General features: G+C 35.3%; 1 protein-coding gene across 1 annotated transcript in view; it reads right to left on the bottom strand.

Annotated features, from left to right (window-relative positions):
- Nucleotides 1-14,560, bottom strand: part of LOC114658003 (DBH-like monooxygenase protein 2 homolog) — a 63,721-nt gene extending 49,161 nt beyond the window's left edge. The window contains exons 1-5 of the mRNA XM_028810020.2: nt 14,454-14,560; nt 8,843-9,126; nt 7,171-7,317; nt 6,697-6,852; nt 241-324 (exon numbers count right to left, since the gene is read on the bottom strand). Coding sequence (XP_028665853.1) covers nt 241-324; nt 6,697-6,852; nt 7,171-7,317; nt 8,843-9,118 — 663 coding nt within the window. The 5' untranslated portion in view covers nt 9,119-9,126; nt 14,454-14,560. The remainder of the gene's footprint in view (nt 1-240; nt 325-6,696; nt 6,853-7,170; nt 7,318-8,842; nt 9,127-14,453) is intronic.
- Nucleotides 14,561-15,367: the final 807 nt, after the last annotated feature.

The raw sequence follows: 15,367 nt of genomic DNA, 5'->3' as shown, positions 1-15,367 counted from the left end.
TCATTGTATGGTGTCTTACTTTTTAATCTATGTTAAACATTTTCCTGCCTTCTTTGACACTGTCCTGTATCCTGTATAATGTTTCTCATAATGGAGAACACAATAAAGACTTGTCTACCAGTGATCTGTTACTTTTTTTGGTTGCTGTTATGCATTCTAATTCTGTGCTTTACTGGAAAAATAAATCAATATCACAAAATGCCCAACAAAAGACTTGGCTTTAATAGTACACCTACTCACCCGAATTATGTGATTTTTTTGGGAAAAGGAAGGAAGTTGGACTATTTTGCAGTAGTAGAAGGTTGTCAGATTTGGGACTGTAAACTGCAAAGAAAACAGAAAATGGTTTTAAAACTGTTAAACCTGTAATCTTTATGAACAAAGAGCTTATTTCTAAAGAGAAGACATTTCTTTCAAAAGTCTTTGTATATTCTAAAAAGAAGACATTTCTTTCAAAGGTCTTTGCATATCAGTCAGACTACTGCCTCCAAGAGTAAAAAGTTGTTCTTCATGAGGGTATCTCTGAGATATGTATCAGTGTTAATTGGATACCATCGTACAAGAGCAGGACATCATGCTGAGTAAGAAAATATACTTTCTGAAAATCCAAAAATAACAAACTGTTTAACATTATTCAAAACAGAGAACTCAATACTGAGAAGTAGTTTGGGTTTTTGTATGATCATAAAATAAGTCAAATATACTGTGCAAAAATTGTTTTGATTATTTCTTCTGTTTTTAGACACTAAGTTAAAATCTGAACATCCTTCTTCTCGACGTAAGATTTTTTTCACAAAATTCATTTTTACCTGTCAGTTACAGCTTTTTAAAATTGTTTTCATTCTAAATTTTATTGAATATCAATATTTTATTTTAATAATGATTTGTTTGAATTCAGTTTTTATAATATTAAACACTTTGTTTAAAATAAAACCGTTATTTTATTCTATTATAAGGTCAGAATATAGGTGGCATTGAACATGGTGTTGAGTCATAGCAGCAAATTTGCAGCATGTAAGGCCACTTAGAGACATGTCTGGGAAAAAAAACTACAGATTAGCTCCAAAAACATCTTCAGATCTAGCTTTGTTTAATAAAGCTGTTTGTTAAAGACCTATCAAAAGATGGAGTCTGTTTTATGTACCCTAGATTCTTGTCTATAAGCCGGACTCATGTATAAGCCGGAGACCAAAAATCATACGAATTTTTAAAATAAAATCGTATCATAGATAAGCCGGACTCATGGATAAGCCGAACGTACTATAACCTATAACTAATAGAAGGGAGGGAGGTCAGTGGTCTCACTCGCACCCATTTAATTTCTTTAAGGGGGGAGAGAGTGTGAGATATTGGCGTCTCTCTCACTCCCCGCATGGCGCGGTTGGAGCGGCCGGAGCGCGTTCTTTCTGCTCTGGGCATCGCCGAGTCAACACACGCGCGTAGCGGTCATTTAAATTGTGATTTTATATGTAAGCATACTTAAATATATATCGCGGATTTTTTGCTGGTTCGCGGATTTCTGCGGACAATGGGTCTTTTAATTTCTGGTACATGCTTCCTCAGTTGGTTTGCCCAGTTGATTTCATGCAAGGGACGCTATTGGCAGATGGCTGAGAAGCTAGATTGCTTACTTTTCTCTCACTCTTGCGCTGACTATCTGTGATCCTGACGTATGGGGATTGAGCAGCGGGGCTGTTCGCACACCTAGACGATACGGACGCTCGTCTAAAAATGCTGAAAGATTATCTTCACGTTGCTATCTTTTGTAAAGCTGATTCCTGAAAAGACATGCTGCACAGTGCTTCGCATACTTAAAAGCTCGAAGGGCACGTATTGATTTTTGACTGAAAAACAAACTCTGTCTCTGTCTCTGTCTCTGTCTCTGTCTCTGTCTCTGTCTCTCTCTCTCTCTCTCTCTCTCTCTCTCTCTCTCTCTCTCTCTCTCTCTCTTCCTGCTCCTGACGGGAGGGGGTGTGAGCTGCCGCCTTCAACAGCTTTGTGCCGCGGTGCTTCGCATACCTAAAAGCCAAACAGCACCATTGATTTGTTTGCTAGAGATTGTTTTCTCTATCTATGTGACATTCTGTGCTCTTGACACACACACCTTTGAAGAGGAAGATATGTTTGCACTCTTTTAATTGTGAGACAGAACTGTCATCTCTGTCTTGTCATGGAGCACAGTTTAAACTTTTGCAAAAGAGACAAATGTTTGTTTGCAGTGTTTGAATAACGTTCCTGTCTCTCTACAACCTCCTGTGTTTCTGCGCAAATCTGTGACCCAAGCATGACAATATAAAAATAACCATATAAACATATGGTTTCTACTTCGCAGATTTTCTTATTTCGCGGGTGGCTCTGGAACGCAACCCCCGCGATGGAGGAGGGATTACTGTATAAGCCGGATTTATGTATAAGCCGATATTCTATTTTTTCATTTTCACAACTTTTTTCCTTAGATAAGCCGCGGCTTATAGACAAGAACTTAGGGTAATTGTGCCAAACGTTTCTTGGTTTGCCTAAAGCTAAAGCAAAACAGGGAATTTTTGCTAGAACAGATATTAGAAAACTGATTTCTCATGGGGAATTTGATGATGTGATGACCAACCTGGAATGAGAAACTTAGGCATCATTCAAAGAAGTATTTTCTATGGTTTTAGGTAACAATCAATATCCAAATTATATAGAAACCACTGACGGCACACTGCACGATAACGTGCAGTGAATACACTTGACTTGACCATTCCTAGTTTCCATCCTCTTTCTCTGTACGTTTAGCATTCGTTTGCTCAGAGGTTGATGTGCTTGCTGCTACCTGAGCAGCTCTTCTTTTCTCCACCCTAGCGTCTTTGTAGTCATCTTTTCGCGTTAAAATTAATTAAGTTAGTTTTATGTGTTGAAATTACTTAGTACTTTTTCTTAATTTTTCACTTAAGCTGGCACTTAAGTGTTCCATCTTCCTCAGGAATGATTTAAGATATGAAGAGGTAGGGGAAGTGACCGTGAAGGTGCTAGGGAATGAGAACAATGCGCGTACACATGCGCCACACGGCCACCTTGCTGCGCTCTGCCGAGAGTTGATTCTACAATAAAATAAAATAAAAATAAAAAGAATAATAAAAATCATCACCATGAAAGCGGGTAGTAGACATCACGTAGTAGATGTGTACCAAATTTCAGGTCAATAGGTGAAACGGTTTGCGAGCTACAGGTGATTTAAAGTCCTGGACAGACAAACGAACAGCCACGGTAGCGTATTATATAGAAGGATTGTGAAAAAAATATTAACTTTAAGAAATTGGGTTGCAATATGAGTCTCAAAGTCCACTTTTTGGAATGACATTTAGATTTTTTCCCTGAAAAAGTTAGAGAGGCATGTGATGATCAGGGTGAAAGATTTCATCACACTATCAAGGACATGAAAATAAAGTATCAGAGACATTGGGATTTCAGTAGGATGACAGATGAGTGCTGGATGATTCATAGGAATGTAACGGAAAAAGTGTACAAATTACAAACCATCAAGTGAAGCTTTGCATCAAAAAACTAAGAAGAGAGAAAGACTAGAGAAGATGTGAACAAACCAATGAATATGTGTTGTTGCTTTCTTTATATTCCATAGCATTGTAAGGAAAGTAAACATCAAGGTGGTAGCAAAATACATTCTGAAATAGCAGACTTGTGAAATTCACAGTAACACCAGCATTGGAAAGATAACAAACATCAGGACCGAAAAAAACACAAAATGTAAACCACACAGACAATCTTCTAAATTGATGTAAAACTTTGAAATTGCAATTTATAAATAAAATGTGTGACACTGATGCATTTTGTTGCACTTCTCTGCACAGCTTCTAGTGCTGCTATGTCAATTTTGTAGTGTTTGTCCAGACTCAGACTCCAAACACCAGATGCAGTTTTACTAGTTCGTTATATAGTCTGAAAATAAAATCTCTCTTTATTAGAGGTCCTGTAAATTAAAAATAAAAGCAACAGCTTTTAAATGCTACAAAATAACTATTTTGAGCAATTCCTTACTAAAAGATTATCTCTATGACTAAAGGTATTTACCATGTAGTGTATTTCTAGCCTATAAACACAGGTTTATAGATGTAACAGTTATACACACAACAGGACTAGAAGCTGCACAGAGAAGAACAACCAAATATATTCTGGGGCTAAAGGGCTAACTCTCACTGGGTAAAGGAATTAATCCCCTTTAGTTTTGAGCTGTGAACGATGCAAAGGGGACCTAATCCCTGTCTTCAAAATTTTCTCAATCTTCAAGAACAATAATGGAAATAAGGGGAAATGCTTTTAAGATATGCAAGATAAGCACTTCTTAAAACAAAACATAGTGGGAAACTGGAACAAATTACATCAGTAACAGTATCTGAAGCAGAAACTATCACATCATGTTTAATTAACAAGATGTTATAAGTATAAGACGAGACATTCTGTATGTAAAGTGATGAAGTGCAACTTACAAAGTATAGAAAGGCATGCAGAGATCATAACACTACTAATGTTGAGGCTATCAAAAACAATCAGAACTCTGAACTTTTTTATTTTTATTGTCGGAAGGGGAAATCCAATGGAGTAATCAGAGTCTGTTAAGAAATTACAAAATCACTAAGGTGACCAAGGCCAAAGGGGAAAGATGAAAACCCAAAACATAAAAAGCATAACAAAATTGATCAAGAGGTTTGTATCCTTCTCTTGATGAGACTTTTCTTTTGAGAAACAAAACACTTAATGCCAGATACTGTAAATGTATCTTGATATTTTACAGCAAGCTTAACAAGATGTAATGCACACATTCATTCTAACAATGTGCAGCTCTGTATGTAGCGAAGCATAAAATGGTACCTACAATGACAACATTGACATAATTATAAATAAAAAAAGAGAAGAAAATTATTACAAATCTAACAGAAACCTTGATTTTTTCTGAAATTTATCTGGATGACATGTTGGGACAACTGTTTTATTAGCTAAGCAAACAAACGTAATGTACTGAATAGTTCCTCTTGTCTGTTCACTTTTTTATATACTTATCCCATAAATGGTAAGCAGTTTTTCAGTTTGTAAAGCATATTAGGTGATGTTTTTGTTGTCTGTTATTTGAAAATGATCATTGGCTTAAAAGCCAATTAATTTTCTTGGGATGAAAACTGATCCTTTGGAAAGGGGACTTGTGCAAAGGAGTAACTGCAAGTGCCTCAAGCTTCTCCCCCTTTCCTCTCATTGGGCCAAGTGACCAAAGAGCAAGGACCTAATCAATCAGTTCCAAGCACATTGTCCACCTCCTTTTATTTGTAAAGAAACAGAGAAAAAGCAGTGATGAGCAATATGCCTTGCTAAAGCTAGGTATGTACTATCCCATATGAAATAAAGTAAGGTGTGACCATAAGGGGGCACCACTGAGCCCCAAGTCCCAGACACAATTGGACCTGACACAGTTCCAAGTTCAAATAAAAGTTATTTTATTAATCACAGTACATTCTTTTTTGGTGTACAAAGTCCAAATGCCACAATCACAAATAGTAAACATTCCTTCTCACCTCCTCCTGGTGACTGTTACCCTCTGCTTCGTCTTCCATTTCCACGTCATGTGAAAGCTGGCCAAAGTAGGGAGACCTTTACCTGGCAGTGCCCCCTGGTAGCAGCCAGGAATCCCGACAGGGTTGCCCAACCAAACTACAGGTCCCATAAAACCCTGTGGCAGTCTAAACTGTGACCACACCAGACAAGCACTGCCACCTTTCACACTGGGGGATAAACTATACCTGATAACTGGATTTCCCCCACAGGATTGGAACCTAAATCCATCCCAGCTTAGCAAAGCATTTTAGATAGATAGATAGATAGATAGATAGATAGATAGATAGATAGATAGATAGATAGATAGATAGATAGATAGATAGATAGATAGATAGATAGATAGATAGATAGATAGATAGATAGATAGATAGATAGATAGATAGATAGATAGATAGATAGATACTTTATTAATCCCAATATAAAACCACAGGCCTATGTTACAATACATCTCTATTACCACATGTATGTCTGATTGCTTCAAAAGAAAACATGAAAGGGCATATTTGGGCAACACCATTCAAGATCATTCGCGCCAAGTCTACTGACAGAGCTGAGAGTCTTTCATTCATACATCAATTCAAAGAATAGTGCTCTAGTAAATTAGCACCAGACTCTTTGAACATCATTGGAGTGTTTCCAGCACTGTTTAATTTGCTGAAAATCAATGCCACATTGATGGTATCAATAGAAAGGGATAAACAAAGCTATTCCAAGCTAAGTTCTTTTAAGTCTAAACTCAGAAAACGGTATGTACAAGAATTGCATTTTGATATTCTGACTCTGCTGAGCAATATACTGAACTAAGAGGAAGTCATTGCAATCTGTCAGAAAATGGGATCCAAAAGAAAAATTTTGCTCTTAAACCCAAAAGCTGACAACACCTAGAAAACAAAAGGGTATTATGTTTCTGTTATTGAAAGATCTTAATTCATATTGTACTGCAGGGTCCTGGAACAAAAAAGGCCCAGTGAAAAGCACTTCTACTCTTCTGATCCACTGCACAACAAAAGGTCTCTACACTTCATTGCTTTGTTCACAGTCAATGTTCAGAAAAATGCCCTTAAATAATTTTTAATTGCAAGACCTTTAACTTACATTTGTTGCTGTCAAATCAAAATAACTATAGTTGACTGCAGATTGCACACTGCCAGCATAATTAAGCAAATTGATGACCTTGACACCTCGTGATGCTCCGTGATAAGAAATAATATCATTTGATCCATATGCATAAATCAGTATCATTGGTGTTGCCTGTAAAAAATGTTGTAGAAATATTAAACTGCAATTTACAAACCTTACATGCTTAAAGTAGAATTGACTAATGTTGCTAATTTCCATTCATGTTTTTTAATCTGTGGTATAGCTTTTTTTCTAGCAGTCTTGTGGTAGCATCTATAATATCAAAATTAAAATTACTGCATGAGATGTCCAGAATTAATCAAAAATATATTTTATATTTAACATTGGTTTCATTTTTAGATGTATGATACTGCAAATTGTATAGTTACCCTGTATAAATGTATAACTGCACTTTATATAACTGAGTGTTAAAGTCAAAAATGAACTTACTGTGATTGGCAGGTCATCAGTATCACATGTCTGAAGTTGTCTGCTAAAAGTCATCGTTGTTGTGCTGCCACTTTCCTTCAGATCTATCAAGGTGTAATCTTGTTTTGCATCAACCAGTGGCAGTGTATTTCCTGTTGCATGTCTATCCTGTCACAGAAAAATCAGAGACATTCAGATCCAGAAGAAATAAGAATAAGTGATTGCGGAATAAAATATGATTTCTTCATGCATATCATGGAATTAGTCCATCTGTACTGAAATGAAAGTTGTATATGCAAATACAATTGTAACACTGTGAGGATCTCACACATTTACAACCAATTATAAGAAGTCTGCAAAATTCAAAGTCTTGTAATAATGACAAGCCAAATTAACATCTCGGAACATCTCAATATATGTTTCAAGGTATTTGGAAAGACATTTAAGATATCTAAAAATGAATTACAGATATCTGTAAATATGTCTGTTTCAAGAGATCTTGAAATTTTATACTGCATTTGAAGATGTCTCAAATGCAATTCAAGATATCTTATAATAAGTTGGTACACATTTTGATATTCTGAAATTCAACTAAATCTAAGATGACCTCCTATATTTTCCATGGAAGTCCCTGTCTATTTTAAGATATTTTGAAATTAATTTGATATATTTCAAAGTGAGCAGTAGATTATTTTGAGATATGTTGAAATGCATTGTAGATGCCTGGAAATGGACAGGAAGCTGTTTTTTGAGGTACCTCTACTTTTCCTATTTAAAATTTCTTTTATTAAGTTATAGTGTCAGTTTGTATACAGTGTTTGGAATAGGATTCTAAACAGCAATGTTAATGTTTGCAATGTGCCCTCTGCTGGAATGGAATATGTGATTCATATTGTTACAACATGCATTATGAAATAATTCCAATAGATGGCACTTTGCAAAAGTTAATATTGAATAGGTCCAACAAAGTGTAGCTGCAGGATGGAGAAATATTGACTTATACTGAAAAGGCAAAAAAATGGATTTTAGACACATATAGTTTATATTTTGGGATTAATAAAGTATCTATCTATCTATCTATCTATCTATCTATCTATCTATCTATCTATCTATCTATCTATCTATCTATCTATCTATCTATTGTATTATGTTGATTTAATTAGATTAAGGCACTTTTATTTAATGTTTTTTCTTTGTTCTGTAATGTTGAATGAGTTGTGTGTGTTTTTTTTTCTTACAGCTTCTGTAACCCTGCAGTTTGCCTGTGGGTTCAATATAATGTCTATCTATTTATAATGACTTGAATGTCAGTGGCAATTTCTTTCATAAACACGAGGGACAAAATGAGTCAGGTTGAGATTTAGAACCTTATATACATACTGTACATATAGGGTATGTAAAATTTAAAGTTAAAATAACATATTACGTTATGTTAATAGGACTGCAAAATTATACTTTTTCTTTTTTATAAATAATGAACACAAAATATCAGCTGAGATAGTCTCCACCCCCTTGCAACCCCTAGTTGATTTAAACCAATTTGACAATATAATGTTTGGTTATAATGTTTTTCACCCTGACTAGAAGGCTTTGGTTAAATGCAGAAAAAGCCAAGAGTCAGAAAGGATATTTACAAGAGTTTGCATATTTGTTGAATGTCATATACTAAAAATAAGAAGTTTAAAACACTTACAGCAAAGTAAACTGTGCCATCTGGATTGACACCTCCAATTACAACGTCTGATCCAGTCATGCTTCCACTGGGGCTAAATCCAAAGCCAACCCACCCAGTAGTATTGGCAACAACTTGAATTGTGATTGGTCCCCCATTGTTATCAAAGCCCCAACTGATAGACACCAGGTTGGCTGAGTCAAGATATTCTGTGAAGAGCAATGTGGTGGCAGAGAAACACACAGAGCAGCACCAGGCAAAAATGCAGAGTAGCAGATTACCACACTTGCCGATCATCTTAACTGCTGTAAAAAGAAATACATAATACAGTGACGAGTACTGTTAAAAGAATTGATGAGCAACTGCAGATTGGGGTCAACAACATTTTCTTGTATTATAACTTTGTGGTGACTAATATTGAAAAATTGTGAAAAACACACTACAGTATATGGTAATGTTGCATTTTATGTTGGTGGAGTATAAATTATGAAAGAACTAAACACTACATTATTTTGATTTGTTTAAATCGTCAAAGTCATTATCTTAAGAACACCAAATGGTAAGAGGTTAGTTAACTCAAACTGAAAAAATTCAATATGTGGAAGTTTCATGGACTAAAGTACTTAAATGAGGCCAGGCTCCAGCACAAAACAGAGCTGTATTAAGTGTGTATGATAAACATTAGATGTATGGATGGACGGATTGATGAATGAACAGATGGATGGTTGTGTATTAATATAAAAACATAACAAGTAGAATATATTGAAATATTGGACATTTTAGCAGTCATGGCTTTCCCCATCATAGTCCATTGTATCTGGAATATACTGTACTTTGCTCTGAATAAGTGGTTACTTGATAGGAAAACAGGTAGCTATCACAAAGCGGTAAACTTACACACGTCTAGCTATGTCATTATTATCTTAAACTCAGTAAACTGGCTGAGCAAAGGTCTTTAAAAATAAGCCAAAAATCACTGGAAAAGGTTATATAATTTGATGCCTGTATTCTGCCATTTGTCGTTACCCTATCACATTTTGCTGCCATAGAGGTCAGAAGTAAGGGAAGCAAAATGTGATACATGTAGCTATTGTATTATGCTTCCTATCCAATTTTGTTTTCTTTATAAAAAATAATAGGAAAACTGAAGGTCAAGAAATCACAATAAAAAAATAACCAACAAACGACTTGAAGGGTATGATTTGAATTAAAAGTGATAAAGGACAATCTTAACATGGGAAATGGTGTAAACACATAAATGCAACATTCGCTTCAGACAGGCATGTCAGAGAGCTGCCTTCTTGGAGTGGTCGACCACTCATTTTAAACGCATATGGGTGAATCAATTTTATCTGTGACTTTGACAGAAAACCTCATAACTGTGCAGTCTGTGCACACAAGTACAGAAGAAACCGGCAGACAAGACAGGAAAGGGGCATTTTTCACAACAAGGCGCTCTTTAATATGTGTTTAAATTTTATTATAGTTTGTATTTTTTATAACCAGAATTCCCTATTTAGTTCTTTTTGAGATTATAAATGCAGGCAATTATGTTCAGTTACATTTGTGTAAATGTATTCATGACAAAATATGTATTAAATTACAGTTTCTTGTTTTGACATAAATAATTAATTTTCAAGTTATTATATTTGTGTGCTTAATTTTACAGCTATCATGTATATTTACAAATTATCATTAGTATGTGCAAAATAATTTTGTTAGAAGGATATTAATGCTCATGAGTTTGTATAGGGTTGTATTTAAATTACTTGCCCAAAGTTTGGAATCAACAATCTGTCATACTCCTGTGCTTGGGAGACAACTTGAGGTCTTATCTAATGGTAATTCCACCGCGAAATTTAGAAAAGCACTGGGCACCTGCAAAACAGAGAATTTGCATTGTATTGTATGGTGTTGTGGTTGAATTAAGACTATTTTCCACATGGTTTATTTTAATGAATTAATCTCATGACCTGTTATTGTATGTATTTTGTATTGGAGCTTTTTTTCAGTATACTGAATAGGTGTTACTGTATTACCTGTATATTCCTTTAGAGAAAACCAAACATATTAGGTACTTATTTATTTATTTATTGTGGTTTACACTGTCACTGCTTCCTGCAGCTTTTAATTAACAAGGTTTTACAAATAATTTACTAGGTAAAATGAAAAATTGTATGCTAACATGTCTTAAAAATAACAAAACAAATTCTATAAAAATCTATTGAGATATAAGAAAGGTTTACAAGTGGATCTTGACAGCTCCAATATGGTCGATACATTGATGTATCCCAATCAATGCTGCATTGTATGTATATTTATGGTTGATTTATAGTTGATCTAAGCCTGGCTACTTACCCAGACTCAGCAGTGGCTTTGGTCACATACTCTATCCAGTAGATTTAAGCAGAGGTGCAGATCTCATAAGTGTCACAATTACTGCTAAGTTCTTGATCATATTTCATGCTTTTCTTCACTCTCTTGCTGTTGCATACAAGCAAACAATAACATACACAAACACACCATCTGTATGAACTCTTTCATTGCTAGCTTCCCAGGAGAAACCAGTCTCTTTCAGGCTGTAGGCACTAAGACACACCAGAATTTTGATGTAAAAAACACCACTGCATTTTGAAATTTGAAATTTGCATTTTGAGGGACAGTGGAAGCAACAGCAAACTGTACTATTCCTGTGGCATCAAATGAGAGCTTCTGACAGAAAGAATATATGTTCCTTCTAAACAACTCAATAATGCAGATCTAATTCAAACAGTTATCAGTTATTTGCAGTATCAAGTCTACCTGTTGCAAAATGATGCAGCTCACTTTCACTGTTAAATGCTTACTTCCTTTGAGCCCACTTAGAACTGACAGAATATCATTGAGCTGCACATTATGAAACATATTCGCCAAAGCACTAAATGTCAAGTGCAAAACACTATTACAAAACAATACTGCTCTTTAAGTCTGACATACTGAGAAAGGCAATTTAACAGCTGAAAATATAATTAATTTATTAAAAATAAAGACCAGAAATGTAGAGTCAGTAGGGTTTTGCAGCTTTAGTTTTATTTTCTTTATGTTAACCTTGGCTTTCATTCTGTTTCCTTTGGGAATAGTATTGATAGAGTGATATTTTCAAAACACTTTAATTTAATTCAGATGTAATTAGAAAAAATAAATCAGAGAGCACTACTTTGGAGAGATTTCACTTTTGAAGGTTAATTTATTCAGGCAAGGCTTATCATTTTCAAAATAATTTGCAGTATGGTATTAACTTATATTACATAAGCAAATGCTTTTTTTCATAAAATTGTCTTGATACAGCATAGTTCTACTCTCATTTCATAGCATGTCTTTTGACATTTAATTCATAATTATATTTTAGTTTAATAACAATGTTTACCGTATATACTTGCGGATAAGTCAGGACTTGATTTTACAGTATAATTTCTGGTATTTTATAATGTTGGTTGTATAAGTCGAACACGGAAACCTCACGCTATTGGTCCAAGAGATTATGATATGCTAATGCCCACATGAGGGAGTAACCTGGGAGCACATTGCCTTTTCTTCTATGTGGGTGTGGCAACGCGCTGCCCTCCTAACCTCTCTCGCTCCATTGTGCCTACGTGACCACTTGGTAATACCTGAACTATTCCGAAGCAAGGTTTGCACTGATTTGTGTTTTTCATATCTCACACCCTCATACACCTTTATCATAAGAGCATCCCTTATCTACAATAGAGCGTTCGATCAAAAGAAATGTGAGGATGGTTTTAAATTAAACATCATTGAAGTAGTGAAAGACATTGGTAACAGCGCTGCTGCAATAAAGTTCGATGTGTCTGAGAAACTGATGCGAGATTGGAGGAGGCAAGAAGATTTAAAAAAAAAAAATTAAGTGTTGCATTTCTGATTGGGCATATAAGTTGGGGTCTGATTTTATGATCGGTTTTTCGGGTTCCAAGACGGTAATGTGTATTCTTAATCTCTAACATTTGCATTTAAACTTTATGCTAATAACATTGTTTGAATATATGCATGTACTGTATAGGGAGGCACGGTGGCGCAGTGGTAGTGCTGCTGCCTCGGTTCGCCTGGGTTCGCTTCCCGAGTCCTCCCTGCGTGGAGTTTGCATGTTCTCCCCGTGTCTGTGTGGGTTTCCTCCCACAATCCAAAGACATGCAGGTTAGGTGGATTGGCGATTCTAAATTGGCCTTGGTGTGTGTGTGTGTGTGTGTGTGTGTGTATGTGTGTGTGTTCTGTGGTGGGTTGGCGCCCTGCCCGGGATTGGTTTCTGCCTTGTGGCCTGAGTTGGCTGGGATTGGCTCCAGCAGACCCCCGTGACCCTGTATTCGGATTCAGCGGGTTGGAAAATGGATGGATGGATGTACTGTATATCTGAATATGTTTGCATGCAAAATGCAGTTAAATTACAGGTTTTTTGGGTAGTTGTTGAATCTTGTTTTTTTTTCTTTGTATTTTTCTGTTTTTTGTTTGTTTGTTTGATTAGTAGTAAGCTGTTTAAAATAATAAAATAATAATAAAAAATAAAAATCAGATTTCATCGACACTCAAGAGTATTAAAATGTTAACACAAATGTATGTTACAGACCAAGTCACACTATCCTCAGGAACAGTTTTCAGTCTTTCTGAAACAATTCCTTTTATTCCCGGACCAGCCAAAGAAGATATAATCCCTCTAGTTTGTCACGGGACTGTCCCTGCAACATGTTGCAATGCATGACACCTGCCACATAACTTTTAGGAATAGTTGGGGGATATCCTAACCACATGCCAAGATAACCACAAATGTAGCGATTCTACTCCAAGACCCTCCTGCATTGGCAGTCTCTTCATTTTGTCACAATCAGAGAGCTGAGGAACCCGGTGCAGAATCCTTGTTGTGGCCACTAGTGACGATAATCATATGTCATCTGTCACTGCTTATAGCTCATGACTTTAGGTGAGAATATGGATATAGACTGACTGGGATATTAAAACTTTTCTGAGGACTCAGGTTTAACTCTCAACTGTTCATACTGTACTGATTTTCTGTTCAGTCTCATAATAACCTTTATCCTTACTTGTGGACAAATGCCTGAAATATATGAACTCCTGCACTTGGGTCAGTTTCCTCTTAGTAACTGCAGAGAGCAAACCACATTTTTTCCTCAGAGGATATAAATGAAGGAAATAATCCTAATGGATGTACTAAGTGTTGGTGTTCTTCCACCACTAGCTATACTTTTACCCAACATTATTCTTCTTGTTATTGTTGCTTTTTAATTTTTTTCTCATGGTAAATACATAGTACATACTGTAAATACTGTGTTAACTAAATTGTCAAGCTAGTATCTAAACACATCAGCTTTTGTTACCAATATATTTTGGTGACAGCTGCAGTTTTGAACCTTAGATAGACTAATGGTTGGGGAAATGTTGCTGTATTTTTAGTAGCTATTAAGGACAAGATTATATACAGTAAGTAAAAATGTTTATAACCTTTACAGTAAATAGTTAAAAAGTGAATAAAACTTAAAAGAGATCATTCTTAATGTTTAAGAGTGAGAATGCGGTTTCAGTTGATTGACAATTGATAGAATAAAAACTATGAAAACAAACTTACATATTTCAAATGTCCTCTTCTCAGAGTTGCTTGTAATCGCAGATGAATGAGGACAGCATCAATCTGTTCACAAACACTGCTTATTTCCAACCTACAAAAGACATTTATTTCTGAAGAAGTGACCAAACCAGTTTCTACATGTGATTTTTTTTTTTGTGTGTGTATGTAGGTTGCAACAGCTTAAATTCTTTCAGACTGATTTAATGTAAAGGGCCACACTCAGGAACTAAGAAAGGTATTACTCTGACAAATCCATACATGAAGATATACTGTATATAGATGAACTATGTACCCTATGACATAATTTTTTTTTTGACCCAACAGTCAAATACAGTGTGTACTGTTGAATCCATAAGTTAAAAAATAAAGAAAAGGCAAGGGATTACAGAAGAAATTTCAAAATAAAATCCACAGAACTTCTTAGTACTCACAAACTTTTATTGGGAAATTGATTTTCTTTGTAATATTTGCCTTTCTAATCATTCTTTCTTCCATTTAGTTAAATTTCTTACTTCAGTTTTAGGATTGAAGGGAACCTAGAGGGCAGATTGGTCATACATACACCAGGCTGCACTCCCACATGGCCAATAGCCAGTTTTCAGTTACCTTTAGAGTATGGAAGGAAAAATGGAGTACAAGGAAAACAAATGACACCAACACTGAGAAAACCTACAACGTTACCACCTACACAGTGCCAAGGCCAGGCTCTATATGTCATCTCCTTTAGCTATTATGCAGCAGTTGTAGGAAAATTCTTTTATTAATATCTTTGATTTGTTTTAAAACAATTATAAATGTAAAATAACTGCTTAAATAATAAAGTTAAAATAAATATATGTACTTACAAATATTGAATATATGGAGAATGTAAATTAATAGTTCTATTATGCCATTTTCCAAGCAACCGGCAGGAG

Source organism: Erpetoichthys calabaricus, chromosome 9 (genome assembly GCF_900747795.2).
Source record: "Erpetoichthys calabaricus chromosome 9, fErpCal1.3, whole genome shotgun sequence".
Lineage (NCBI taxonomy): Eukaryota > Metazoa > Chordata > Cladistia > Polypteriformes > Polypteridae > Erpetoichthys > Erpetoichthys calabaricus.
Note: the sequence above shows the minus strand (reverse complement) of the source record. Positions and strands in the feature narration are given on the sequence as shown.